This window comes from Ursus maritimus, unplaced genomic scaffold (assembly GCF_017311325.1).
Source record: "Ursus maritimus isolate PB19 unplaced genomic scaffold, ASM1731132v1 scaffold_22, whole genome shotgun sequence".
NCBI classification, from domain to species: domain Eukaryota; kingdom Metazoa; phylum Chordata; class Mammalia; order Carnivora; family Ursidae; genus Ursus; species Ursus maritimus.
The window spans coordinates 4,482,489-4,509,712 of NW_024424675.1; the positions used below are offsets into that span (position 1 = coordinate 4,482,489).

General features: G+C 40.4%; 1 protein-coding gene across 1 annotated transcript in view; it reads right to left on the reverse strand.

Annotated features, from left to right (window-relative positions):
• The window catches only part of CFAP61 (cilia and flagella associated protein 61), a 286,086-nt gene that overhangs the window by 51,185 nt on the left and 207,677 nt on the right, over positions 1-27,224 (reverse strand). The window contains exons 22-24 of the mRNA XM_008710053.1: positions 17,685-18,012; positions 16,247-16,338; positions 8,816-9,021 (exon numbers count right to left, since the gene is read on the reverse strand). Coding sequence (XP_008708275.1) covers positions 8,816-9,021; positions 16,247-16,338; positions 17,685-18,012 — 626 coding nt within the window. The remainder of the gene's footprint in view (positions 1-8,815; positions 9,022-16,246; positions 16,339-17,684; positions 18,013-27,224) is intronic.

A 27,224-nucleotide genomic window follows, 5' to 3' on the forward strand; every position in this document is an offset into this window, starting at 1 on the left:
GAAATAAGAATTTATACCTTTCCGTAAAAAATCAAGAGCTTTCCCCCTAAGGTCAGGAACAAGACACTCCCACCACTTTTATTCAGTACAGTACTGGAAGTCCTAGCCACAGCAATCAGACAAGAAAAAGGAATAAAAGGCATCCAAATTGATAAGGAAGAAGTAAAACTTGCACTATTTATAGATGATGTGATACTATATAAATTAAACCTGGAAGACCCCACCAAAAAACTACTAAAACTGATAAATGAATTTAGTAAATTAATTCACAGGATACAAAATTAATATACAGACATCTGTTGTATTTCTATACACCAATAATGAAGTAGCAGAAAGAAATTAAGAAAACAATCTCATTTACAATTGTACCCAAAATAATAAAATACCTAGGAATAAACTTAACCAGGAGGTGAAAGACTTCTGCTCTGAAAACTATAACACATTGGTGAAAGAAATTGAAGAAAACAAAAAACAAATGGAAAGATATGAATTGGGACAACCAATATTGTTAAGATGCCCATATCACCCAAAGCAATCTACAGATTCAATGCAATCCCTATCAAAACACTAACATTTGTCACAGAACTAGAATTATCCTAAAATTTGCATGGGGCCACAAAAGACCCCAAACAGCCAAAGCAATCTTGAAAGAGAGGAACAAAAGTGAAGATATCACAATCCCAGATTTCAAGATATAATACAAATCTGTAGTAATCAAAAACAGTATGGTACTGACACAGAAATAGACATATAGACCAATAGAACAGAACAAACAGCCCAGAAATAAATCCATCCTTTTATGATCAATTAATGTATGACAAAGCAGAAAAAATATCCAATGGGAAAAAGACAGTCTCTTCAACAAATGGTGTTGGTAAAACTGGACAGCTACATGCAAAAGAATGAAACTGGACCACTGTCTTACACCACACACAAAAATAAACTCGGAATGGATTAAAAACCTAAATGTGAGACCTGAAAACATAAACTTCCTAGAAGAAAACATAAGCAGAAATCTATTTGACATCAGCCATAGAAACATTTTTTCTAGCTATGTCTCCTTTGCCAAAGGAAACAAAAGCAAAATTAAACCACTGGGACTACAGCAAAATAACAAGCTTTTGCACAGTGAATGAAACCATCAACAAAATAAAAAGGCAACCTACTGAATGGGGGGAGATATATACAAATGATATATCTAGTAAGGGATTTGTATCCAAAATATATTTAAAGAACTTACACAACTTAACACCAAAAATAATCCAATTAAAAATGGGCAGAGGACACGAACAGACATTTTTACAAAGACATCCAGATGGCCAATAGACACACGAAAAGATAGTTAACATCACTCATCATCGGGGTAATGCAAATCAAAACCACAATGAGATATCACCTCACACCGGTCAAAATGGCTACAATCAAAAAGTCAAGAAATAACAAGTGTTGGCAAGAGTGTGGAGATAAAGGAACCCTCATGCACTGTTGGTGGGAATGCAAACTGGTACAGCCACTGCAGAAAACCGTATGGAGGTTCCTCAAGAAATTAAAAATAGAATTATCATGTGATCCACCAATTACACTATTGGGTATTTACCCAAAGAAAATGAAAACACTAATTTGAAAAGATATACACACCCTTACTTTTATTGAAGCATTATTTACAATAGCCAAGATATAGAAGCAACCCAAGTGTCCATTCACAGATGAATGGATAAATATGTGGTGTATATATACATAATGGAAGTCATGGGGATATATGAACAGCACAGAGAATATAGTCAATAATACTATAATAACTTTGTATGGTGACAGATGCTAACTATATGTATTATGGGGATGATTTAATAATGTATAAAAATATTGAATCACTATGATGTACACCTGAAACTAAGAGGATATTGTATGTCAGTTATACTTTGATAAAAAAAAAAAGCTCCATACTTTATGCAAAGCCCTATGGTGCTCATTCCTGACTATGTGAATGGGTGTGTTTATTTTTCTTTCACATTATGATTTTTGGCATGGACATCTGAAGGGACTTGTACTGGCTATAATTTTAGGATGGTTCAAACCAATCTTGCTTTTCATCCCTAGGAAGGGCTAATTCTACACAAATGAATGTCACAGTGGGAAGGAGGGAAGTGACATATACTAGGGAAAAAAAAAACCTAGTCTTTTAATTAGAGCAATATTACAAGTGAAAATGAACATATATTGTGTCACATGGAATTCGGTCCCCACATTGGTCTATACTTCCAGATCTAAGATTCACCATCTCAGTAAAGAGGGATGTTCAAGTATACAGGTTCAGCTTCAAGGCTGTGTGATCGTATGAGAAACAGCACTGGGCAGGAAGCTGCCTGTTAGAGCAAGGGGGACAGGGAATGACCAGTGAGGAGCCCCAGATGGAGCGTGTGTGCACACCCATTCAAAATCACCTTTCAGAGTGGAGAAAAAGATTGTAATTAAATGACCGGGAAGCAAAATGAAGAGAGGGGACTTTGATTTCAGCAAATCATCTGAAAAAGAATTCCTATTTATTAGGCTATCAAATGCAACCTGGTGGCATGTGAAATGAAACAGAGAAGCAGGAACACTTCAAACACTCTACAGAAAGGCAGGTGGGTGACTCAGTAAATGGCCAACAGGGAAGTTTGCATTTTGGGAGAACGATTACCCAGCAATTTTTAGGTACGTAAGAAAAAAAAAATTGACAAGCTGGAGTGGGCAGTCGTATTTCAAGGAATTTTGAGGAGTCTGGAAAAATGCGCACCTAGAATTTAGTGTGTGATTTTTCTACTGGACACAGCACAAGGCCACTGACTGCACAGGAACAGACAAACATTTAAGTCATGATTAAATGACTCCAATTGGAGTCTAATCAGTGAATTAGGTGACAATGTGCGTTGGCAGTGTCCTCCTTAACAGCTCTGGAGACAGAGACTGCACAAGGCAGCTTTCCTAAGGGAGTAACTTCTGGAGATTCATAGTTCAAACGGTAATGGCAGCCTTTTAAAGGGCTTGCTCAAATCCCATGTAGAATATTGTGCACAGCAGCACTTACCCACTAAAAATAGGCCATTCGAGTGTTTGGGGAAGTGTGGAGGGCGGCGGGGCTCGCAGGAGGAGAGGGCCATGTGAGGGCAGTCTTTGAGAGCGGAGCATGTTAAGATGTGAAAAGAGGTGATTTAATCAAGGTTTATGAGCATCTGATAGGCTCACACAAAGAAGCTGGGGCAAGACCTATTCACGCCGCCAGGAAAAAGGATGCTACAGACTGTTAATTAATATAAGGGGGGGGGAGGGATTCAGTAGGCAAGACCTTGTTTTTGCAGGGCCATCCATAAGTGGGGGAAATGAGGATGAGGCAGAGTTAAGAAAGAAGAGTGGGCACGGGACATGCCTTGTTAAAGCCTGCAGCAGACTTCTCGGGAAACAGCCTCAGCCTCACCTCGCCTCTCCCCCCTCCATCCCAGTTCCCATTTTGTGACTTCTGACAGCCTCTTGGAAGCTCCTTCTGCCCCCATGTCCCGAGGGAGGAACAGTACCAGCAGGGTGGGAGGGGCTTCTCATCTAAACACTGTCACGGGACTCAGCAGGCTGGGCTTTGCAAGCTTTGTGGTACGTGTGTGTGCTCACACAGGAGACGCTGCGGGACGCAGTACTCCTCAGGGGAAGAGTACATTCTAGTCGCACATTTGTTGCGTGACTTTATTTATTATTTTTAAAAATTTTTTATTTAATTTTTTTAATAGTAATATTTTTTATTATATTATATTAGTCATCATACAGTACATCCCTGGTTTTTGATGTAAAGTTCCCTGACTCATTAGTTGCGTATAACACCCAGTGCACCATGCAATACGTGCCCTCCTTAATACCCATCACCAGCCTATCCCATTCCCCCACCCCCCTCCCCTCTGAAGCCCTCAGTTTGTTTCCCAGAGTCCATGACTTTAAATGTGGACTGGTTCAGAAAGGAATAAATGATAAGAATGGGCTCCATTCTTTTTCCAAAGTGGTAAGCCAATCAGTCGATGGATTTATTTCTCTCCGTCTTATACGCACACACATACATACACACACACACACTCACGCACACACACAAAGTCACCAGTGGTGGATTTGTACTGGCACTCCAAGGTGAAAAGAAAGAATAAAATCCAAGCCAGCCTGGGCCCTGGACCCTCAGCTGCACTGCTGTCCTGTGGCAGCTGTCCAACCGTGTACACGGTGGCGGACGGCTCAGCCACCACCACGTGTTTCCCAATGGCTCCAAGCGAGCCCCTCCGCAGGCAGCCAGAGTCAGCGCTCATGAGGCCTCGACTGCTAGAGCATCTGCCCCCGTGGCTGCCACTGTTCCCGCTGGTGCTGCCAGTGTCTGCTCTGTCCTGGCCCTCGATGAGGTGGGAACGGGTTGGGGAAAATGGAGGAAAAGTCTCCCGAGGGGTTCTTTGAACCCCAGGAGGAACGTGCTCTTGACATCTCGTCCATCTTGCAGAAGACGGAGCTGCTGGTTGATGGTTAGCCCTCCCGGCATGCAGGATGGTGGCCCTAGACGTGGTGGACCGAAACTGGCCGGGATTTGAACAAGAATATTGCCGGTGTTGCCAAGGTCAGGGCAATAATCGGTAATCACACTAGGGCCAAAATAAGCGAAACCATTTGCCCTTCCTGCTTGCAAAGAACCTTGCCAGTCTGTCTCACAACAGACAGGGCAGGCAGTGGTGGGCCAAGAATTAGCATTGGGGCCTGGCAGCATTTCATGGCACTTGAAAAGAATGCGGCCACAGCTGCACGTACACGCTAACACACATGTGGGAGTGACTGACAAGGCATGACAATGGCCTCCGAACGTCACTTAACCATGATCAGTGACCTCCGATGATCGGCCACCATCTTCCTGCCCGCCTTGCTTCTTTCTTACAGATGGCAGTTGGCACATCCAGATATGGCCCGTCCTAGTGTTGTCTCATTTTGCCATCCCAAATATTCACTCTTAGCAAATCAAATTAACTTTTAAAATTATTACCATCATCAGTTAACAGCTGCGCCCCGACCAGTGGTCCCAAGCTTGCAGCGTCTGTCTGTTTCAGCACCACCTTCTTCTCCAGGAAAAACAAACCGGCTAGGGCTTTTGAATTTGGTCAAATGTGAAAACATTTTCTTTTCAAAGAAGACTAGGCATACAGCTGCCCATCGAGTAAAAATTTTCTTTAACAATCAACTGATTCCCCTCTAGTTCAATATTTTGGGTAAGGTTAAAGCAACAATAAAATCCTATGCACATGCTATGGAACAAATGCATTCGTTTTCTAAATACTTGTATTTTTCTTCGTTTTAAATAAAGATTGGAGTCAAGTCTATAAAGATTGAGGCGGGAAAGCCTATGATTAAGAAATTTGATACTTTACCTAATTTGATATTATACCAAAATATAGTTTATAATTGGAGGCATGTAGGAAAATATCCTCATATATGAAAGCTTTCAGAAATTAAGTACTCTTTGTGTAAAACAATAAAAATCCATGCGTGATAAAAATGCTTAGCAAGCCAGTAATAAAAAGAAACTTTCTTATCTTGATAAAGGGCATCCACAAAATATATGACAAATGTCATACACTTCATATTGAACATATATATTCCCTTTAAAATTAAGAGTGAGGCAAGGGTGCCATCTCTCACTACTTCTGTCCTACCTTTTACTGCAAAGCTTAGCCACTGTAGCAAGTAAGAAAAAGAAATAAAAGCTACAAAGATTGGAAAAGAGGAAACAAATTGTCATTATTTGCAGATGATATAATTTTTCTATGTGGAAAATCTAAAACAATATTATAGGGAAATGATCTGAATAAATGAGAAAGTTTAGCAAATTTGCAGAATGTGAAACCATATGAAAGTGCATTTCTATGCACTATATAGCAGCAGTCAATAAGCAAATGATTATTTACAACAGCAATAAAAATACAAAGCACTTTGGATTTTACCAAACAAAAATTTTGCAAGACATCATGGAGAAAATTTTAAATCTTTATTGAAGGATACTAAAGAGACCTAAATAAACCAAGACCTATACTATGTTATATCATAACATATGGGCTTAATATCAAAGATGTCAAATTATGACAGATGTCAATTCTCACCGAATTGATCTAAGGTTCAGTGCATTTCTTATCAAATCCAGTGGGGCTTTTCATAGAGCTTCACGCGTGTACTATAAAACTATTAGAAGAGGAAAGGAACAAAAACATCCAAGACACCCTGAAGAAGATGAACAGATTACACTAAAATTAAGAATTTCATTTTAATTCTGTTAATTGATACCATAAAGTGAGAAGACAAGGCTCAAAATGTTAAAAATATGTAACTAACATGAGTGTGCATCCAGAGTGTATAAATGACTCCTGTGAATGAGTACGAAGACAACCCAAAAGAAAAATGGACAAATGTCACAAACAGGCGTTTCCCAGAAACTATCACGAATGGCCCATGAACAAAGGAAAAGACACTGAGTTGTGTTACAAGTCAGGGCAGGGAAATTAAAACCACAGGAGGATACCTTTCCACACCACCAGAATGACCACATTTTAAAATCCAACTGTGCCACAGACTGACTGGGCCTTGGAGGCATTCTCCAGCACTGAGGGAGGGAGTTTATGTAGATACAACTACTTTGGGGAAAAATTCAGCACCACCTAATATACCCAAGAGAAGTCCTCACACATGAGGTGTGCCCAAAGTGTCCATGCATTGTTTGTGATGGCACCGAGCTGGGAACAAGTTAAACGTCAATCAGTCGAACAGACGAATGAGCTGTGACAGTAGAGCAGGGGAATATTATACAGCAGGGTAAACAAACAGTATGAGAGGGAGTGTTGACTTTTTCTACCCAGCCATGGAATTGATTCAAAAGTAAGCAAAACAAATTAATTTATTATTTAGGAAATCATATCTATGTGGTACACTTTTAAAACAAGGGTTGGCCTGGCACTTGCTTTGGTATAAAGTTTTATTGGGACACAGCCACGTCTGATTGCTTATGTATTGTCTGTGGCTACAGTCACACTACAACAGTAGAAGTGAATACTTGTGATGAGGTTGTACAGCCCACAGAGCTGAAAATATTTACCATTTGGCCCTTTGTAGAGAAAGTTTGCTGATTCCCTGCTTTATAGGAAAGAAAGGGAGTGATTAAATAATCCTCATGATAGTTGTTACCTCCAAGGACACCAAGCGGGTGTGAAGAGAGAGGGCTTCTAACATTTTGAAGTAAGGAGTTCTTTCTTTAAAAAAAATTTTTTTTTTTTAATTTTAGAGAGAGAGAGTGAGCATGAGCATAAGTGGGAGGGGGGAAGAGGGAGAGAGAATCTCAAGTAGAATCCCTGCTGAGCATAGAGCCAGACAGGGGCTGGATCTCTCAACCCTGTGATGATAACCTGAGCAGAAATCAAGAGTCAGATGCTTAACAGACTGTGCTACCCAGACACCCCCAGGAATTCTTTCTTAGAGAGGTGGGAGGGCCAGGGCACCTGGGTGACTTAGTTGGTTAAGCATCTGCCTTCAGCTCAGGTCATGATTTCAGGGTCCTGGGATCGAGCCCCGAGTTGGGATCCCTGCTCAGCAGGGAGCCTGCTTCTCCCTCTCCCTCTGCCACTCTTTCTGCTTGTGCTCTCTTTCTCTCTCTCAAATACATAAATAATTAAAAAGAAAAAGAAAGGTAGGAGGGACACAGAATTCTGGTATTGTTTTTCCCTGAAAGTGTACATACATGTTTTATATACTTTATCATTTGTATGATGAACTCTACAATTTAAACATATTTTTGAAAGATTTTATTTGAGAGAGAGAGAGAGAGCGAGCATGAGCAGGGGGTGGGGGGAAAGAGAAGGGGAGTAGTCTCCCTGCTGAACATGGACCCCAAAGCGGGGCTTGATCCCAGGACCTGGGATCATGACCTGAGCTGAAGGCAGGTGCTTAACTGACTGAGCGACCTAGATGTCCCAATTTAAACACACTTTTAGAAGGAAAGAGAGATTGTTCCTGATCCTAGCAGTTGCTGCCTTGGGTATTGAGGACCCTGGAATTTTATGACTTATGTCCTACATCTGTATCTGATACTGGCTCTGTCATTATCTTGTTTTGTGCAGAGAAGGAAGTTCTCCTCACCTTTCTAAGCAACACACTGTGTCCAGGAATAGCTTTCTACTCTAAAATTCTAGCCCTCCCAAGAGTATAGGATGAAAAACTGTCTTAGCATTTGAAAAGACAGAGTCACAGATCACCCAGTCTAACCACCCTGCAGTGCAGAATTCCCTTAATGTCTTATACAAATGGCCTCCTCCTTTGCTTGAGCACATGCTGGGAGGAAGTCTGGGGTCACAAATAGCCTGTCTGTGGTTGTAGAATTCCCACCAGGCCCAAGTGCTTCCATATCCTTCTCCCAAATCTCCCTCTTCAACTTCTGACTTCTCTTAGCAGCCCCATGTAAAGGGACTTGAGTATCATCTCATCTAGGCCTGTCTGTGGTGTGAAGACTGTGCTTGGATGCATCTGGGATCCAGGCCTGTGCGTGGCCATGGGGACCATATGTGGACATGTCAAGAGTCCATGCATTTCTCCATGTGACCCTCCACTCTCAGGCCAATGCTAGTAGTCAGATACTCTCTGTTATCTTAGAATTAAATTTCTGCCACTCTAGCCTCTCCCATGGGTTCCCATTTGGCTCTCTGGTGCATCGCAAAACACATCCCTCATTCACAAGACATTATAAATGTTTGCATTTCCTATTAGTAAAGTGTAATGTTCAACTGACCTGTAGAGATCTGGGATCAGCTTGTCCTCGTACCGAGCACATAGGTTGTTGAGAAGTTGCTCGTGCTGGCCAAATAGGCGGATGTAGTTGGAGGCAGGGAAAGGCTCTTTAGAAAGGCATGTGATGGTTTCCACCATTTTATACTTGTTAATATGTATTCGGAAGTAAGTCCCATTTTTTGCATTACCTGTTACTATTTCTAAACCCTGGTGGGGGTGAAGAGTGGGGGGTATCAAAAAAAAAAAAAAACAACGTTAGAAACATTTCTGGACTTTGGGAACTTTATCATAGCAATATATTTTTCATATATAACAGACAGGTTACATCTTATCACACATTACAAATGACAGTAATTGATATTGACTAAACTCAACAGAAGCTAACCCTGTGTCAGAAACCACATACTGGACTTAATGATTAAATGTTCCTCAGGATATTTTAAACTGTGATTGCATTGTTCCACGTTTCTAAATCAGTTGCTAGGTTACAACCAATTCTCTGCTATTCAATACCTCGCACAGCTGGTACAAGGAACTGGGTTTATTCTCTTCTGTGAGGTGTGTTAAGTCTGTTAATTTTTAAAATTTTTTCACAGCACTGTTTTGACGAAAACCGTCTAGTCAACGGTGATCGGAAAGAATTTCAGACTTTCAAAAAAAGTTTATGTAAGCAAAAGAAACAAGTAAAAGATGACTCCTTGCCAGCTGGGTTTGGGGAGGTTCAGCTGTTTGGTCAGGTCTGTTCCCAGGAAGAAGGTTCAAGTTCATGGGCAGGAAGCACACATGTACGTGCTGCAGGCTACTTGTTAGTTTGTAAGTTGTTAAAGGTGCGGATGCATGGCTTTGTGTCCCCTAGAAGCTGGCTAAAATTGCAGTATAAACCCACATGAAAAGGGAAGATAAATCCCATGTTATGATCACTTTTTCTATTTCAGCCCCTAATGACTACCGACCTACCAACCAGAGACATGCTTCCCACCAGCTCAGACACCCAAACTGAGAACCCTCAGTGGAAAAACAGGGTTCTGTTGGTGGCAGCTGAATGTGCACTTTGCCTCTAGACTCTGAACTTAGTACACAGTTACATTCAATAAAGCTTTCCTGAGAGCATATAGATTTAAGCTTTTGCTCTGCACTTGAATGTGGCATTTTAGAAATCCAAGGCAAGTTGGACTACACTGATCCCAAACATTTACTTAGTCCTGGACATCCCCTGGGGATTTTGTCTAAATAAGGACACACGGTTTAACTGAATTTTTAAATAAATTGAAACAACTGGTGGGTGTTTGGGCATCACATGGCAAAGCCCTGGGGAGGAATCAGCCAATGGAAAGGGCACACAGTGAGATATACAGGAGGGATGTCAGGTAAACCCTGGGCCAACCCCAACTATGCGGGCAAAACTGGGTATCTGGGGGTCAGGGAGAGAGCAGATATAGCTTAGGAAAAGGTTTGGGGGGGTGGCACCTCGAGAGAGGTGCAAGTCATCCATCACTCACAGAGATGGATGGATACAGACAGGAAATCTACCTCCTTAGCAACATGGAAGGCATCAGCTAACAGGACAATGGTACATCCACACAATGGGATGCAACACCTCCAACAAAAGTCCTTGGTAAACTATATTCCTCAACAGGAAAATAGGTTTACAGTACATTTGATACTACAGAAGTATAGTATAAAAGTTATATTTTAGGGGCGCCTGGGTGGCACAGCAGTTAAGCGTCTGCCTTCGGCTCAGGGCGTGATCCTAGCGTTCTGGGATCGAGCCCCACATCAGGCTCCTCCGCTATGAGCCTGCTTCTTCCTCTCCCACTTCACCTGCTTGTGTTCCCTCTCTCGCTGGCTGTCTCTATCTCTGTCGAATAAATAAATAAAATCTTTAAAAAAAAAGTTATATTTTATAACTTACACAGTATTGTTCTATTTTTATAAACATCCATAGTATCATTCTATTTGTTTTTCTACCACACTTTAACAAACCATTCAAATCATCCATTTCTCTGGTTGACAGACTGGGTCACTGTTAGTGTTTCTCTTTCTGCTCATTTAACTATCTGTTGTTTCTATTTTTTAAAAATGACTATCACTTCTAACATGGTAAAAAGTTATTTTTAAATACAGCGGTTGTGTTGTGGCAAGGAATCAGACAGGGAGAGAGAGAAAGAGAAATGAAACAAAGTAGAAGAAGCAAGGGAGAAGGAAGGAAGGAAGGAAGAAAGGAAGGGAGGGAGGGAGGGAGGGAGGGAAGAAGGAGGGACCCTGGGAGGGAGGAGTCTGGTGCAGAAGAGTGGGGCTTGTCTGGACTCAAGAAGAGTCTGGAAAAGGCCAGGCTTGAGCCACTGGCTGCAGACCACCTGCTCTCCTTATCCGATCATCTCCTCACCCTGTACTCCTGCCGCAAGTACTTCTCTAGTCCTAGATAGCCCCACAGACTTTCTTCCATCAGGTGTGTTTCCTCAAGTCTTGACTTCTCAGACTGTGCAATGAACACCTCCCAGATTGGGGCATGTGACAGCCTTACCTAGCAGCCTTACCTAGCAGCCCATCGCACAAAAACTATTTCTGAATTAAATACACAAGGTGCCATGAGAGTGAAGAATGTGCCTGCCACATGTGTTCTTAAGATTCAATACAAGACTTTAAAGACCATTTGAGTTTGGCCAACAACTTGAGGCTTAGTTGCCTCCCTTCCATGTGACCTTTCTCAGGAGGGGTGCCATGGTGGAAAATCGAGTGAGTCTCTGAGGAGGGGCCGCTCCCTGGCCTTGGCGGTGGTAGGGCAGCTGGCAGGTCCAGGAGAGATGGCACTGCCAACAGCTCCAGCATAGATTTAGTGCCAGGTTTCCTCAGAGCTCACTGGAAGGCAGAGTCCACAGTCCCACAAGGTGTTGGCCCTTCCACCTTCTCTTTTAAAATTTCTTTAAGCTGTGGGATTAAGGAAGGTAACCCAGGCATCAAAGGGGCACAACTTGTGATCCACCCATGTGATGGCCTTTGACTTTACAAAGCGTTTCATTTCTGCTCACGAGGACTCTGCATTTAGGGGGACTGATTTGGCCAAGGCTGAGCATCTCAACACGAGCTCCACCGTAACTGAGTTAGTGGTGTCCTGACAAGTTTTTGCGGAGCTGGGCCAGGTTGCTCCACAGGAGGGTGATACGGTCAGCATCACTTTCAATGATTTGTCGTCATGGTATCTGTTGGGGGTTGTTTGGTCTTATTTTTTAATTTAAAGATTGAATGACAATCTTTGGATTGCCTCTGTATGTTTTCACACATTATAGCTATGAGGGCTTTCAGAGGACAGAAAGAGACCATACTATAGTGGAAAAAAATGACCATGCTGTGTTAAGAGAGCTAATCTCAGCTATGGAAGTAATTTTGTCCATTTTAATGAGATCTGGCACTGTGTTAGCATAACCAGGGGGCCGTTCTGGGAATGTGGAACACATCGAAATATTTTGCATTGACATTAAAGACAAGCCATCTACAGATGGGCTTCTCAGACACAAATTACTCTTTATAGGGCCAGGCAGACTTATATGAATTTTCTAGGTCATTCCTAGTCACAGTTACTGACAGACTAGGAACATCCAGTGAAGTCCAGAACTCTTTCTGCCTATCGTCACAGAAAATCACTCCACGAAGTGATGGCTTGAGGCAGCTTCCAGCCCTGGCACCCCATAAGGGATTTTGAAGTAATGATGATGATTTCATACACTTTCCAATTCTGTGGGATGTGTCTAGTTGCTTCCTTTATTTTAAGTAATAAGTAAATTGTTAGGAAATGTGGATCTTTTTTTTAAAATGTGGATCTTGAATTTAAGATTTTGGCAGAGTAACTGGTTCTGGTGTAGTATGTTTCCCCCTTCCTTTTTTCCTGAATACAATTATCCTTTCGAGTTCCTTTATGATTTTGACAAAGGTTGGAAAATGGCTCTGGAATTCATGCCAAATGGAAGACACAGGAGTAATCAGACTTGGTGTGCAAGAAATCAAGTCCCCTTCTCTCATGATGAACACACAATTTTAAATTTGATGGTATCCAAGGCAGAATTTGTTGTGACAAATTTCTCTATTCCATGGTGTATAAGCCAACAAAGCATGTGGACTGGAATCTGTAAATTAGTTTATTATGTAGGGGTCTCCTTTCTTCTTTTTGTCAGGTTACCTCTCAGAGCTCATGAATTACTAAAGTGTCTTCTTACTTAAATATTCCAATTAGTGAGTGCTACAAAAGTCTGGTAAAATTCATCTGCACTACATTTATTGTAAGAATAGCAGTTCAGTTTCTCTTGTGAAATATTGTTCAATGGGCTCCATTCTCAATCAATTGATTATATTTAGGTGACTGCCTGACCATTTTGGCAACAATTTCACTTAATCAAATTAATTCCAACCCCAAAAGATTGCCATGGAACCATCCTACATTTTTTTTTTCTTGGAGAATAAAATGGATAAAAATCTGTTTAGATCTTCTGTACTAATTAAAAAGGAGGCCCACCTGGCAAAATGGTTAATTAAAGTCAGGGGTCCTGTTCAAATACTGTCACAGCACCAGCCAAAGAATCTATTTAAGTTGCATTCTTATTAAAACTCATTATCTAAAAAAAAAAAAAAAACCCTTTTTAAGAGGGTCTTTATTAAAAACCTCCTCCAACTTTATTCAGAGAGAGGGCCAGGGGTTCATACATAACTGACACTGCATGCAGGAAATCACACAGTGTCCTTGAAGAATCTGGTTCTGTCTGAAACCAAGTCTAGTATTTTCTAGCTCTTGAACATAATATTTGGGTCCAGTTATTTACCTCTGATGACCAAAGTGCTCGGCTTCTGAACATAACATCTGGGCTTCATCCTATCTATCTAATGCCCCACATCATCAGTAGCAGATTGTATTTTCCAAACATTGCCACAACAATGTCCCCCATCCCACATACTCATCTGCAATATGACCTTGACACTCTTCCCACTGAGAGATGACCTCTATGTCCTCTCTCTGTGAATCCCAGCGGGCTGTGACTGTTCCAGCAGATGGTGGGGGGAAGTGACACTGTGCAGACTATGGAGGATAGGTCATAAGAGGCACAGCAGCTCCACTTGCATGCAGAGCCCTGAGCCATCCCGTGAGAAGTCTGACTACTCTGAGGCTGCCATGCTGTGAGGAAGGCCAGGCGACCAGGATAGCGTGGGTGTGATGCTCTGGTCAGCACTCCCCATGATGGAGTCATCCCAGCCCAGGTGAGTACAAGCCTTTGGAGGATCCACCCACTGAGTCACAACTTATCTTCTAGTCTTCCCAGCTGAGGCTCCAGACACAGTGGGGGTGCAGACAAGCCATTCCCACTGTGTCCTATCCAAATTCCTGACCCACAGAATATGTGAGCAGAATCAAATGGCTGTTTCATGTTGCTAAGTTTTGTTGCACAGCAATAGACACCATAACACTATTCTCTATGATCTTTTCTTTATTTGTAAGAAAATCTGGAATCAGACCATGTATATAGGATATACCTAAAAGAATCTGGGAGAAGCCCAAGGGAAATAAGTTTTAAATACATAGCATCTATTCTTCCCTGCAAGAACCAGGTTTCATTATTTATCTGGAACTATAATTAACAACAACATCCACCACTGACTAGTCACCTGTTTTGTTCCTTAAAGGCACTGTTACCTTATATGTGATTCCTAATAGGACCAGAAATACAGAGAAGTCCAGGGGGAAGTACACAGAAGAGCGGGGATTCTGATTTCCAGGAAGGAGAAAGGTGAGAGACCTGTGCCATTTTGAGTTTGCCTCCCTTAAAGGAATTTTCCAACAGCTTCTACTTACATCTCATGGGCCAAAACCTGCCACAAGGCTAACCCTATTCTCAAGGAAATCTGGGAAATGTGTTTATTTTACATTAGTCAGCCTGTTAACCCTCAAAAATATTCAGGATAAGAAAATAGGCAACTTACAGTGTTGTGTCTGCCCCACTGACAAAAAAGCAAACATGACACATCAGAAAGGCAACCCCCAAATGACAGCAAACACCAGTTTGGGACTGTCTGACAGAGGATCTAATCTGAGGAGGTTGCTGACTGACCAACCACACTGCGTCCTTTCTAGTTACCTTGAACCAGGGGGTATTCCACCCCACAGCTTTTGCTTTTCCTGGATGGCCCTTCCAGGGTAATTCAGGCACTGCGGGAGAACAATGGGTTCTGTATGGACATTCCGGACCCTAAGCAATGGATTTGTACATTGCCGCATCACAGATTATCTCAAAACTTAGCGACTTACTGTCTTTCAGTAGGTGAATGGATAAATAATTTGTGTTCCATCCAGATAATGGAATATTATTCAGCACTAAAAAGAAATTCCCTATCAAGCCATAAAAAGACATGGAGAAAAGCAATGCACATTACTAAGTGAAAGCAGCAATCTGAACTCATACTGTAGGGAGTCCAACTACATGACATTCTGGAAAAGGTAAAACAATGGTAACTGTGAGAAGATTGGTGGTTGCCCAGGGTTGTGGGGAGGGATAGATGAATAGGCAGGCAACATAAGAATTTTAGAGCCATGAAACTACTCTGTATGACACTGTAATGTGGACACATGTTATTATACATTTGCCCAAACCCATAGAATGTTTAACACCAAAAGCAAACTCTAAAGTAAACTGTGGGCTTTGGTAACAATAAGGTGTCGATGTAAGTTCATCCATTGTAACAAATATACCAGTCTGGTGGGGGTGTTGATCACCGAAGAGGTTCTGTGTAAATGGAGATGGGAAATCTCGGTACTTTCCTCTCAATTTTGCTGTGAACCTAAACCTGCTCTAAAAAATATTCTATTAAAAAACACTTAATGTCTTAAAACAACAATAAACTATTACCTCAATGTTTGGGAGTCAGAAATGAGGAGCAGCTTAGCTGGGGGACTCTGGCTCAAGGTCTCCCATAAATTTATAGTCAAGATGTCCCCTGGGGCCACATCATCGGAAGCCTTGACTAGGGCTGGAGGATCCACGTCCAAGGCAGCTCCCTCACGAGACTGACAAATTGCTAATGGCTGCTAGAGGAATCCTCAATTCCTTACCACATAGGCCTGGGTGACCTCACAACATGGCACTAAGTGATCCGGGAGGGTGAAAGTTAGAGCTGTAATATCTTTCATGACTTAGCCTTGGAAGTCACATGCTGTCATTTCTACACAATCCTGTTGGCTACACAGATCAGCCCTATTTTGTGTGGGAGGAGACCACACAAAGGCATGAATACCAAGGGGCAAGAATCATGGAGCCATCTTGGGAGCTGGTTATCACAGGGTTTTTCTGATGAACCAGCACATTATACTAGAGTCTCTGAATAGAGAGTTTCATCCCCCTGTAAACAAAGTGTTATATTTGAAAGTAAAATGAAATTCAGGAATAATACTTACAAAGTTAGACTGGGCCATTTGTACCTCTAAGGGAGTTGGAATGGCAGGTTTGGCAATATGCAGATAATGGTAAGACCCAGGAAGAATGCCTCCTACAGGAAATGGCAAGTTTTCCACATTTTAATTTCATTGTTAATGAAGTGGTAGCGGAGTTTATATATTTGTACATAGCACATAGGACACAAGATAAACAGAGATGCCTACCATGGTGTATGCTACTCTAACTATCCTCCTTAAGTACTAATATTAGCAAGAAACTCCCTGAGATTGATTTTATTTAACAAAATCAATGTGAATGTGCCATTATACCCTATAAAATAGTCAGCAATGCCCCCAGGAAAATACGCCAAGCTAATTTTATGTATCCTGTGATTTTGCATAACCCCTGGCACTCTAACCTATGCCTGTCAAAGCCAAACCAAGACCTACAGAGGACTTAAATGGTGCATTGATATTCCCATTCCCTGTCCCTCTTTCATCATGTAACCAAAATATTCAAGTGGATGTTATTAAGGAAAATCAACAAAGTTCTTTGGAAAATTATCATTATGAAATTCTTACTATTTCTAGCTTGTCCCATAGTATAAGCTTGATCTAGCTCTGGTCTTTGATACCCATCCCTTCTCTTCTTTTCCTATGGCCACCACCTTTCCTAAGTTCTCGATCCAAAGTGAGACACAGAGCAGGATCTATCAGAGTCCATTTAGTTAGGTAGAATATGACAAGGACTGGAATGTAGGGCTTGGGTCTCTTTATCTCATGTTCTGTTTACTGGATTAGGGTCCATGGATACCCTAGGGTCCATGGATGGCTTTAGAGGTTGGTCCATCAATCTCCTGGAAATGAACTTACAATTTTGTAAATATGTGCATTTTGTGGTAAAAGGTCCACAACATTCAAAGACACTACTTTCAAAGATATTTCTCATCAGCCAAGCACAAAGAACTCCTGTATTACTCATATGATGATCTCCTTAGGGGTCAATATGGCTTAGGAGACTGCTTTTACAGTTGTGAATGGTTTAGTTTATTCATCTAGATAAGAGGCCAAGGCCTGGGATGCTGTGAGCTTATAGTGAGAACAAAAGTTTAGCAAGATGTCAGGACATTGCCCCACTAACCAGTTGTGAGTAACCTTTGGGCAAGTTACTGACTGTTCCCAGGCTCTCTTTATGTACCTATAAAATAGGGACGGCAGTTATGATATGATCCATACATAAGCAATACATGCTCAAAATACAAAGGACCACAATAAAATGCTAGGTCCATAATAAATGTTTAAAAACGAGACTGAGCCCTCCTTTGTCTCTGTGCAAACCCACTGAGAGACAGAGAAACCTCCTCACCAAGCCTAAGAGAAACATGAAGGGCTGCCCCAACCAGTGATCCAGATCTAAAAGGTGGCTTCATGACAGAGAAGAAGGTGGCCTACTACACACCTTGGATCTTGGCTCCCTTGTACATAGGGATGAGTCGGTCAAGATCAGCTGGTGGTTCAGTCACAGGTTCAAGGGTTGGGTCAAAGAGACTGAGCATAGCTGCTGCTAGCTGGAAGCCAATTTCTTTGGAACTGAAGCTGCTATGAGTCCACTCATTTGAGTAATATTTATTGGAGAATTTGGTGAGGGAGCCAGCAGCTCTGATGGCTACGTCATTGGTGTGGAAGTTGGTATCAATCACAAGTCGGCCGTCATAGACGAGACATGCATCATTGAGCGCTTTAAATGTTTCATAATCCACATTCTTCTCACAGAAGCTGAAGAACATCTACAAAGCAAACACTCATGTTATTACTCAGTTATCACTCTTCATTTTACATTCTCAAGAGTATGAATAGTCTCCAAAGCACCTTATTATTGGGGGCATACAAAAACCAAACCAAAACAACAATAACGCTTAATCTACTAAAATGTCATAATGATGTGGTATGTATGTATATGGAGAGAGACAGATAGACAGACACAGACAGAGGGAGAGAGTCTGCCTTTTGTATGAAGAACAAATTAAGATACCTAATATCACTCTTTTGTAATCACTCAATTTAGACATCCAGTGGAGAGAAGAATGCCAAGTGATGGAGTAGCTCTCAGAAAAGTAATTTCGTAAGGAGGTTTACATCTATAGAGACAATACTTTCCCTCATTTGCCTAAATTTTGAATAGCTCTCATCTCAGCCTTCTTCTATTTTCCTTTTCCTGTGTCTGACACTTAAGTCTCTCCAGGTTCCTTCTTGGGGTCACTTCATTCAGTCTTGAGTCTTCAGATTGCCTCATTCCTGCCCTTTTAAACCAAGAAAACCCATCCTTGAAGAATGCCCCAGAGAGGATGAAAGCCCCCATCAGCCTCAGTATCTACCATGTCTGGGCTCCTGCCTTATTCCTTCCTGCCCTGGCATGGAAGATAGTCACTGAGTAAATATTTATGAGGCGCCTACCCTATGAGAGGCACTGTGCTACAGAGGGGCCTAAAACACCTCTGCACCCTCCTTAAAAGTGACCTGTATGCCCCCTCCATTCTCTGCCCAAATTTCAATGCTATCTTGCGCTTATCTGGATATCTTCTTCCATAGTGATGTTGAAAGTCATTAAGTCAGTCTAAGTTAATTGTTTTTAAGTCTTCAGTTGTCATTGAAATAGTTTAGTCATTTTTATCTTTACCTAAATATAGTTTGCCACCTTATTAAAAGCCTACTAAAAATGAACATATGACATGGGTCCTCATCCTTACTGATAGACATCATACTCCCTGCTTCCTTCACATGCTGCTTTAAGCACCTCACTTACTTATCATGTACAGACATTAGCTGTCCTGGGCCAGAGATACTTCTCTTCCATATCCTTTGCCTGTGCCCATGAATGGTGCATGAATTATGAATGATCCTGCAGTAGCCACTGGTCATGTGTGACTATATACATTTAAATCTAAATTAATTAAAATCAAACAAAATTAAAAATCCAGAGCCTCAATTGTAGTACCTATTTCAAATGCCCAAAACCTATAGCTGGCTAGTGGTTGCCATACTGAACAGCACAGATACAGACCATTTCTATCAGATCTATTGGATGGCGTTGGACTCGGATCCATTATCTCTGTGATGTCCTTTTTCTCCCTCAAGGAGCTCCTAGGGCCTTTTCCCTTTTCCCTGTCTCTATTCCTTCAGCTATCTAACCCTATCCCAGTTACTCCATCCAAGGAAGCTTCTTCAAGTCTGTTTAGAATTTGTTCTGTTTTGTAACTCTTACTCTGTAACCACAGGAAAATACATTTTTCTGAGTCTCTCTCTGACTCTGGATCTTTCTGTCTCTTTGCTCCTCTTTTTTCTCTCCTCCACTCTGTTCCCATCATTATAAAAATGGATCTCCCACTCATACAAAAATGTGGAAAGCCATTTGATTTGAATTGAAATTATACATGAAAAAGAGTACCATCAACCTCTTGAGCCCTTGAAAATACTCAGGAGTCCCCTTCAGCATCCCCACAAAAGTTCTTATACCTACCCAGTTTTTTCCTAATTAAACCTACTTTTAATTAAGTTGCATATTAAATATATTATTTCTTCTTTTCCCAGATTTTAAAATTATTGGTAGTGCAAAAATATTATATTGTTTTGGTGTAGGCATTCACAATTTTGTTACACTGGGGATTTCAGAGGACTTTGTGAACCAGACTGAAAACTGAATAAGCAAATCTAACACAGTTCAAGGGAACATGTGTTCTAAGTTACAAACCTCTCAAGTGCAATTCGTGCACTCCTTTAATGCCAACTTAACATTACAATACTGGATAAAAATATGAAGTAGAAATATCTGGCCACACTGATGTTGTTCTGAATGAATATTTAAGAGTACTTATATTTATAATTCTGATTAGGGGGAGCAAAACTCCCGGGTTAACAGATCAGGAAGCAGTGATCTGATAAATCTCATTCATTATGCATTTCCACAAACACTTCCCATGTTAGACCCCAAGAATATCTTGGTGAAGAGGATAAACACAGAGTTTATAATCTAATTGGAGAGATGGACACCAACAAAGTCATCACCCTGACAAGCAGAGGGTTTCAGACTGTAATGAATGTTGTGTAGAAAAAGGAGACAGCCGGCTGGGGGCTGGAGCATTTGGTGGGCACCCAGGAGGTACCACCACTGGGCAGAAGGAAGCAAGGTATTGATGTGAGTCCAAAATACCAACTCAAGAGTTCTGTTTCTGCTATAATGGTGTAATCCCTTCTAATCCTCTAACTGATACAACTATAAACTCTGGTCAAAGTACAAAAACTATTACCCAAAGATTCCAATGAGCATTTAAAAGGAGACAGATGGTGTAGGGCAGTAGAACACTTGGAACAATGATGAGCATGAGGGTAATTTTCTTTATTTTGGTGGAAAGAGAATGGACTACAGTCACTTTATACACTAGTAGAAGAATAAAGATGGTAGAGGAAAGAGTCAGTGAACTTCAAGTTACATCAATAGAAATTACTCAATGTGAAGAATAAAGAGAGAAGAAACAAAGAGATTGAAACAAATGAATAGGGCCTTAAAGACCTATGCAACAACAAGAAAAAATCTAACAGATATGCAATGGGAGTCCCAGGAAGAGAGGAGAGAAGAATGAAGCAAGAAATAATGGCCAAGACCTTGCCAAAATTTATCAAAAGTTATAAGTGGAGGATTCAAGAAGCTCAGCGCATGAACTCCAAACAAGAGAAATTCGAGAAAAACCATGCAGTGAGACAAAATAAACATGGAACCCCCACAGCATCAAGCTGCTGGGAACTGACAATAAAGAGAAAAATCTGAAAGCATCCAGGAGAAAATGACACATTAAATACAGGGAAACAATGGTTTGAATGATGACAGATTTCTTAAATCAAAACTTTTCCATGTCAGAAGATGATGGAAAAAACATCTTCGAAGTGCTGAAAGGAAAAACAAAAACAAAAACGAAAGCAAAAACAGAAACCTCTCAGGCCATGATTCTATATCCAGCGGAAATATCTTTCAAGAACTAAGGCAAAATAAAGATATTTTCAGAAAGAGGAAAACTAGAGAATCCATTGCCAACAGACCTGCAATTGTATGTGCTATAGGAAGTTGTTCAGGGTGCAAGGAAATTATATTGGATAGAAATTATATTGGATCTTCAGAAATGAAGACAGAACAATAAATTTGGAAAATTGCTGGGTAAGCATTTAAGTTTATTTCTCTTCTTAAGTTTTTTAAAATATGTATGACTACTTAAAACAAAAGTTATACTTTTGTTGGTTTTCAATGTGTGTAGATACATGTCAAATGTAACAGAAAAGGGTGCCCAGAAAGTGGGGAGAAGAGACCTGTATGGTTGCAAGGTTTTTATATTTTATGTGAAATGGTACAATATTAACTCCAACTAGAATGCAAAAGATTACTGATGTATATATTATAATCCATAGAGCAACCACTAAAAAATAAAATAAGATATACACCAGAAGCCAATTGAAATAGAATACTAAAAATACTCTAATTTTTAAAAAGCAGGCAGAGGGGAATAGAATAACAAAGAGCAGAGGAGACAAACAGTAAACCAGTAACAAAATGGTAGACCTAAATCTAACCACACAGATAATTGCATTAAATATTTGCGGTCTAAACACTTCAATTAAAATGCAGAAAGAATAGAAAAGCATGGGGTAGGTAGATTTCTAAGCTGGTCCCCAAGATTCCCACCCATCCTTTTGAGTGTGAGCATGAACTGGGACTGTGATGAGAGGATCACCCCAATGATTAGGGGGTGTTCTATGGCATGGCTGACTAAGATATGCTCTGTGGGTCTGACCTAATCAGGTAAGCCCTTTAAAAGACACTAGGCTTTTCCTGAAAAAGATTTGAAGTGTGAAGGGGATTCGACATGAGAAAGACTCTCTGTTGCTGGCTTGAAGATGGAAGAAGCCATGTGGCAAGGAATGTGGATGGCCTCTTGGAATGAAGAGGGGATCCTGTCTGAGCAGCAAGGAAACAGGGACCTCCCGTCTCAGCTGCAATAAATTAAATTCAACCACAGATCCAAGCTCCAGAGAGAGCACAGCCTGGCCAACACCTTGATTTTAGCCTTGAGAGTCCCTGAGCAGAGAAGCCAGTCACACCATAGCTACCAACCTGCAGAGCTATGAGCTAACAAATGGATGCTGTTTTAGTTTGCTAAATTTGTCAAACTTGTTATGCAACAATAAAAATACTAACAAAATGTACTTTATGATACCCATGAGCGACACTTTAGATATAAGAACACAGAAAGTAAATAGATGAAAAAAATAAACCATGCAAACAGTAAACATAAGAAGGATAGCAGGTAAAGTGAACTTTAAAATAAGGGATATTACCAGAGATAAAGGGGCACATTTTATGATAAAAAGCACAATTAATGAGACAGATATGACAATTATGAATGTTCATGTTCTTAATAACAGAGACTCAAAAGAGAGAAAGCAAAAATTAACAGAATTGAAGAGACAAATAGAAAATTCCACAATAATAGTAAGAGATTTTTAATATCTGTCTTGGCAATCGATAGAACTAGACCAGAAAATATCAGTAAAGACAAAGAAGATCCAAACATCACCGTCAACCACACTGATCTGTTACTTATATGTGGAATCACTATGTTGTACACCTGAAACTAATGCAGCATCATTATGTGTCAACTGTATTTCAATTAAAAAAAATGTTATTTACACTACACCTGACAACAGCAAACTATATATTCTTTATATGTTCACAAAGATAGTCCATATGCCTGGACATAAAACAAGTCTCAGTAAATCAGAAAAGATTAAAATCATACAGAATATGTCTCTGACCACAATGATATTAAGGTAGAAATCAATAAAAATATGAGATCTAAGAATAACACGCTTCTAGATAATACAAGGGTCACAGAAGAAATCGTAAGGGAGATTAGAAAATATTTTTTGAACCAAATGATAACGAATACTCAACATATTAAAACTTGTGGGAGATAGCTAACACAGAAGAAGTTAGCTTTAAATGTGTGTATAAATAATGGCTTAAGGTTCTACCTTAAGGAACTAGAAAAAGGCCAAAGTAAATCCAAAGCAAGCAGAAGAAAATAATTGTTAAGAGCAGAAATCAATGAAAAGAGAAAACTGACAGACAAGAGAAAATTAATAGACTCGAAAGCTGGTTCTTTGAAAAAGGTCAATAAAGTCAGCAAACATCTAGCTAGACAGAAAACTTGAGACAGTTCTGTGTCTCTCTTCTCTTTCTCTCTCTCATCAGCTGGACAGGGAGAGAGAGATTGGACACAAATCCAATACCAGAAATGAAATACAAGCTATGCTATAGATTTTAGACTAAATAGATGATATAAGAGTATACAAACAACTTAGTGCCAACATTTAACCAATTTAAATGAAATGGACAATTTTTTTAAAAAGTACAACATACCAAAATTGACATATGAAGAAGCAGAAAATCTGAGTAGCCTTAGAGCTAATGAAGAAATTGAATTCATCAAAAACCTTCCCACAACATAAATTCCAGGCCCAGATGGTTTCACTGGTTAATTCTATCAAACATTTGAGGAAGAAATAATACCAGTCTTACACAAAATTTTCCAGGAAACAGAGGAGGAGGAAACATTGCCTAAATTATTTTATGAGGCCAGCATAGCCCAAATACTGAAAACTTATAAGGACATTACACAAAACCAGAAAACTAACCAAGGAAAATTACACAAAACCAGACAAAAAAAACCAGATCAAGAACCTTCATGAATATAGTTGTAAAATAGTTTCAAAAGTTCTTTAAACATTAGCAAATCAAATTCAATATATTGAAGGATAATACATCATGAATGACTAGGGTTTATTCCAGAAATGTAAGGTTAGCCGAACATTTTGAAAATCAATCCATGTAATTCACCCTATCAACAGCACTAAGGAGAAAAGAATATGATCTTTTTTAATAGACATAAAAATATCTGACAAAATTCAATAGCTATTCATGATAAATCTTCTGAACAAACTAAGAATGAAAGGTTACTTCCTCAGTCAGATAAAAGGCACCAAAGAAAAGCATACAGCTAACCTCATATAAAGGGGTGAATGCCTAAAAGCTATCTTTTGAGATATGGAAAAAGGCAAGAATGTCCATTTTCCCCACTTTCAGTCAATATTTCACTGGAGGTTATAGCCAGTAGATTAAGCAAGTAAATTAAATAAAAGGCCTAAATATTAGAAAGAAGTAAAAGAGTTCCTACTTGCAGATGGTATATTTATGGATCTAGAAATAAATTACTAGAACTAATAAGTGAACTTAGCAATGTCTCAGGATACAATGTTTATATACAAAATCGACTGCATTTCATATACTAGCAGCAATCAGTTGGAAAACAAAATTTTACAAACCCATTTATAATAGCTCAGATACTGCACAAAGGGAGATATACCAATGGTCAATAAGCACATGAGAAGATGCCCAACATCACTAATCATCAGGAAATCACAAATTAAAAGCACAATGATACATCATGTCATACCCACTAGAATGGCTAAAATTAGAAAGACTGATAATACCAAGTGCTAGCAAGTATATAGAGCAAGTGAAACTCTCATACATTGCTGGTAGAAATATGAAATGATATGGCAAATTTAGAAAACAGTACAGCAGCTCCTTTAAAAGGTAAACATTCACTGACCATATGACCTAGCCATTCTTTGGATATATAGCTAATGGGAGTGAAAATATGTCTACACAAATATCTGTACAAGAATGTGCATAGCAATTGAATGAATAAACCAAATGTGATATAGCCATACAATGGAATACTACGCAGCCATGAAAAGGAATGAACTATTGATACATGGAATAATATGGCTGAATCTCAATACCATTATGCTAACTGACAGGAGCCAGATATAAACTAGTACATAATGTATGATTCTGGTTATAAAAAATTTAGCTTTAGCAGGTGCATATGCTTGTGACATCATCTGTTTTAGTTTGCCAATCCTGCTGCAACAAAGTACCGTGCACTGGGTGGCTTAAAGCAACGGAAATTTACTCTCTCACAGTTCTGGACACGAGATGTCTGAAGTCATGGTGTTGTCATCACCATGCTCCCTCCTGAAGCTCTAGGGAAGACTCCTTCCTTATCTCTTCCTAGCTTATTGCTGTTCCATGACTTACAGCTGCCATCATTTCATTATATGGCCTCTTTCCCCAAGTGTCTCCGCTGAATCAAACCTTTCTCTCCATCGATGGGCACCAGTCATTACATTTAAGGCCCTCCCCAATCCCATATGACCTCTTCAGTTGATAACATCTATAAAGATCCTATTTCCAATGAGGTTACATTCACAGGTACTGGGGATTAGGACCTTATCTTTCTCTGGGGGTGGGGGGACATAATGCAACCCACAATACTGTGTCCACAGTCAAGATAATGAATGTATTCCTCCCCACCAAAAGTTTCCTAATGCCCTGACAGAGATGCTACTCAAAGCTGACAGTAGAGGGGAGAAATCTCCTGCTAGTACCTACTGTTGGCCAAACACAGATGAAGGTCAGTGAGCAACCAGGGCTGGGAAATGTCACCTGCAGAGGCCATTCCTTGTGGTATAGGGCACAGTGGGGAAAGCAGGAGACTTTACCTGGCTCAGTTTGCTTTAGGATGAAGTTTCAGCAGGAAGGTGTGTTAGATCCAAGGCAGTTGAGAGTATTTGTACATGTCTTTGCCATGATTTCAATTTTGATCTAAACAGGGAAATAAAGGCCAGAGGGGGCTGCTAGAGAACCTGTATTCAATTGGTTACTAGGGGAGGTTTTCTTATACCTCCACTTCCTAAGCAGGGTACGTGTTTAGCTCTGGCGGTTCTCCAGGATAAACTTGGCACATCTTCCAGGATCGCCATTTTGGGGAGAAAATTTGGGTAAAAACATTTGGATTCTTCTTAATTTAAGTAGATATTGTGACATACATGTATATACAATGTCATTTTTACATTAAAATAAAATGAAATTTTTCTTTTTCATCACTATGACTCTCGAACTTAGGACAGAGCCTAAGACCTAGCAGGTATTCAATGAATATTTGTGGAATGAATGAACACATGTATGAAGGAGCAGAATGTGAAATTTCCATAGATTATCAGGATAAAATGAGGGATTCCAGAGAAATCTCTTGTGTGCTGACGGTCTGCTTTGAGTTCTGTCCAGATAGACTATGGGGCAGGTGGGGGATTAAGGGTCATTTACCTGTGGAGGCACTTGAGTCAGAAGCCATGACTTAGGTAAGGAATTGCTACAAGCCCCAACTGACTTCCCCCGAGTTTGCCCACTGAATGTTGCTAGCATTCTTTACCACAACCGATAACATATACCCTTGACTACCCAGCCCCACACTCAACACTGATCTCAGCCTCCCTAAGGGGTCTCCTACTTATCTGTTAGATTGGCCCCGTCCTTCTCTCCCCCACTGCCATCTTCTGCTAATCTCCTGAACTGGCCAATCTGAGGACACGGGTTGTAAGTCAAGCTATTACACAACCTAAGAGAAAAGTTCTTCTCTCAAAAGATAGATAGATGATAGATAGATGATAGATAGATAGAAGAGAGAAAGAGAGAGAGAGAGGTCTTCTAAGTCTCCATTCCATGGGAGAGAAACCCCTATTGCTGTTTCCAGAGTCTTAGAAAGTTAACAGCAACAGACTTTGGGATGCTTCTGAACTGGGTTGGGAGCCCAGCATACCACTGACTTGGGGTCAGAGTGTTCTCTTCTGTAAAATGGGGATGCTTTCCTTTACAGAGCAGTTGTGACCAGGTGACAGATACTGCAAGCATGCAGCATGGTGACTGGGACATTGTGAGCTCTTGGTCAATGTCAGCACTCTTCAAACCTTTGACACTCTTTCCAAGGAGAGGCAGGGTCTAATTCTCTTCCCCTTGGATATGGGTGGGTGATACAGTCTCTCTCTCTCC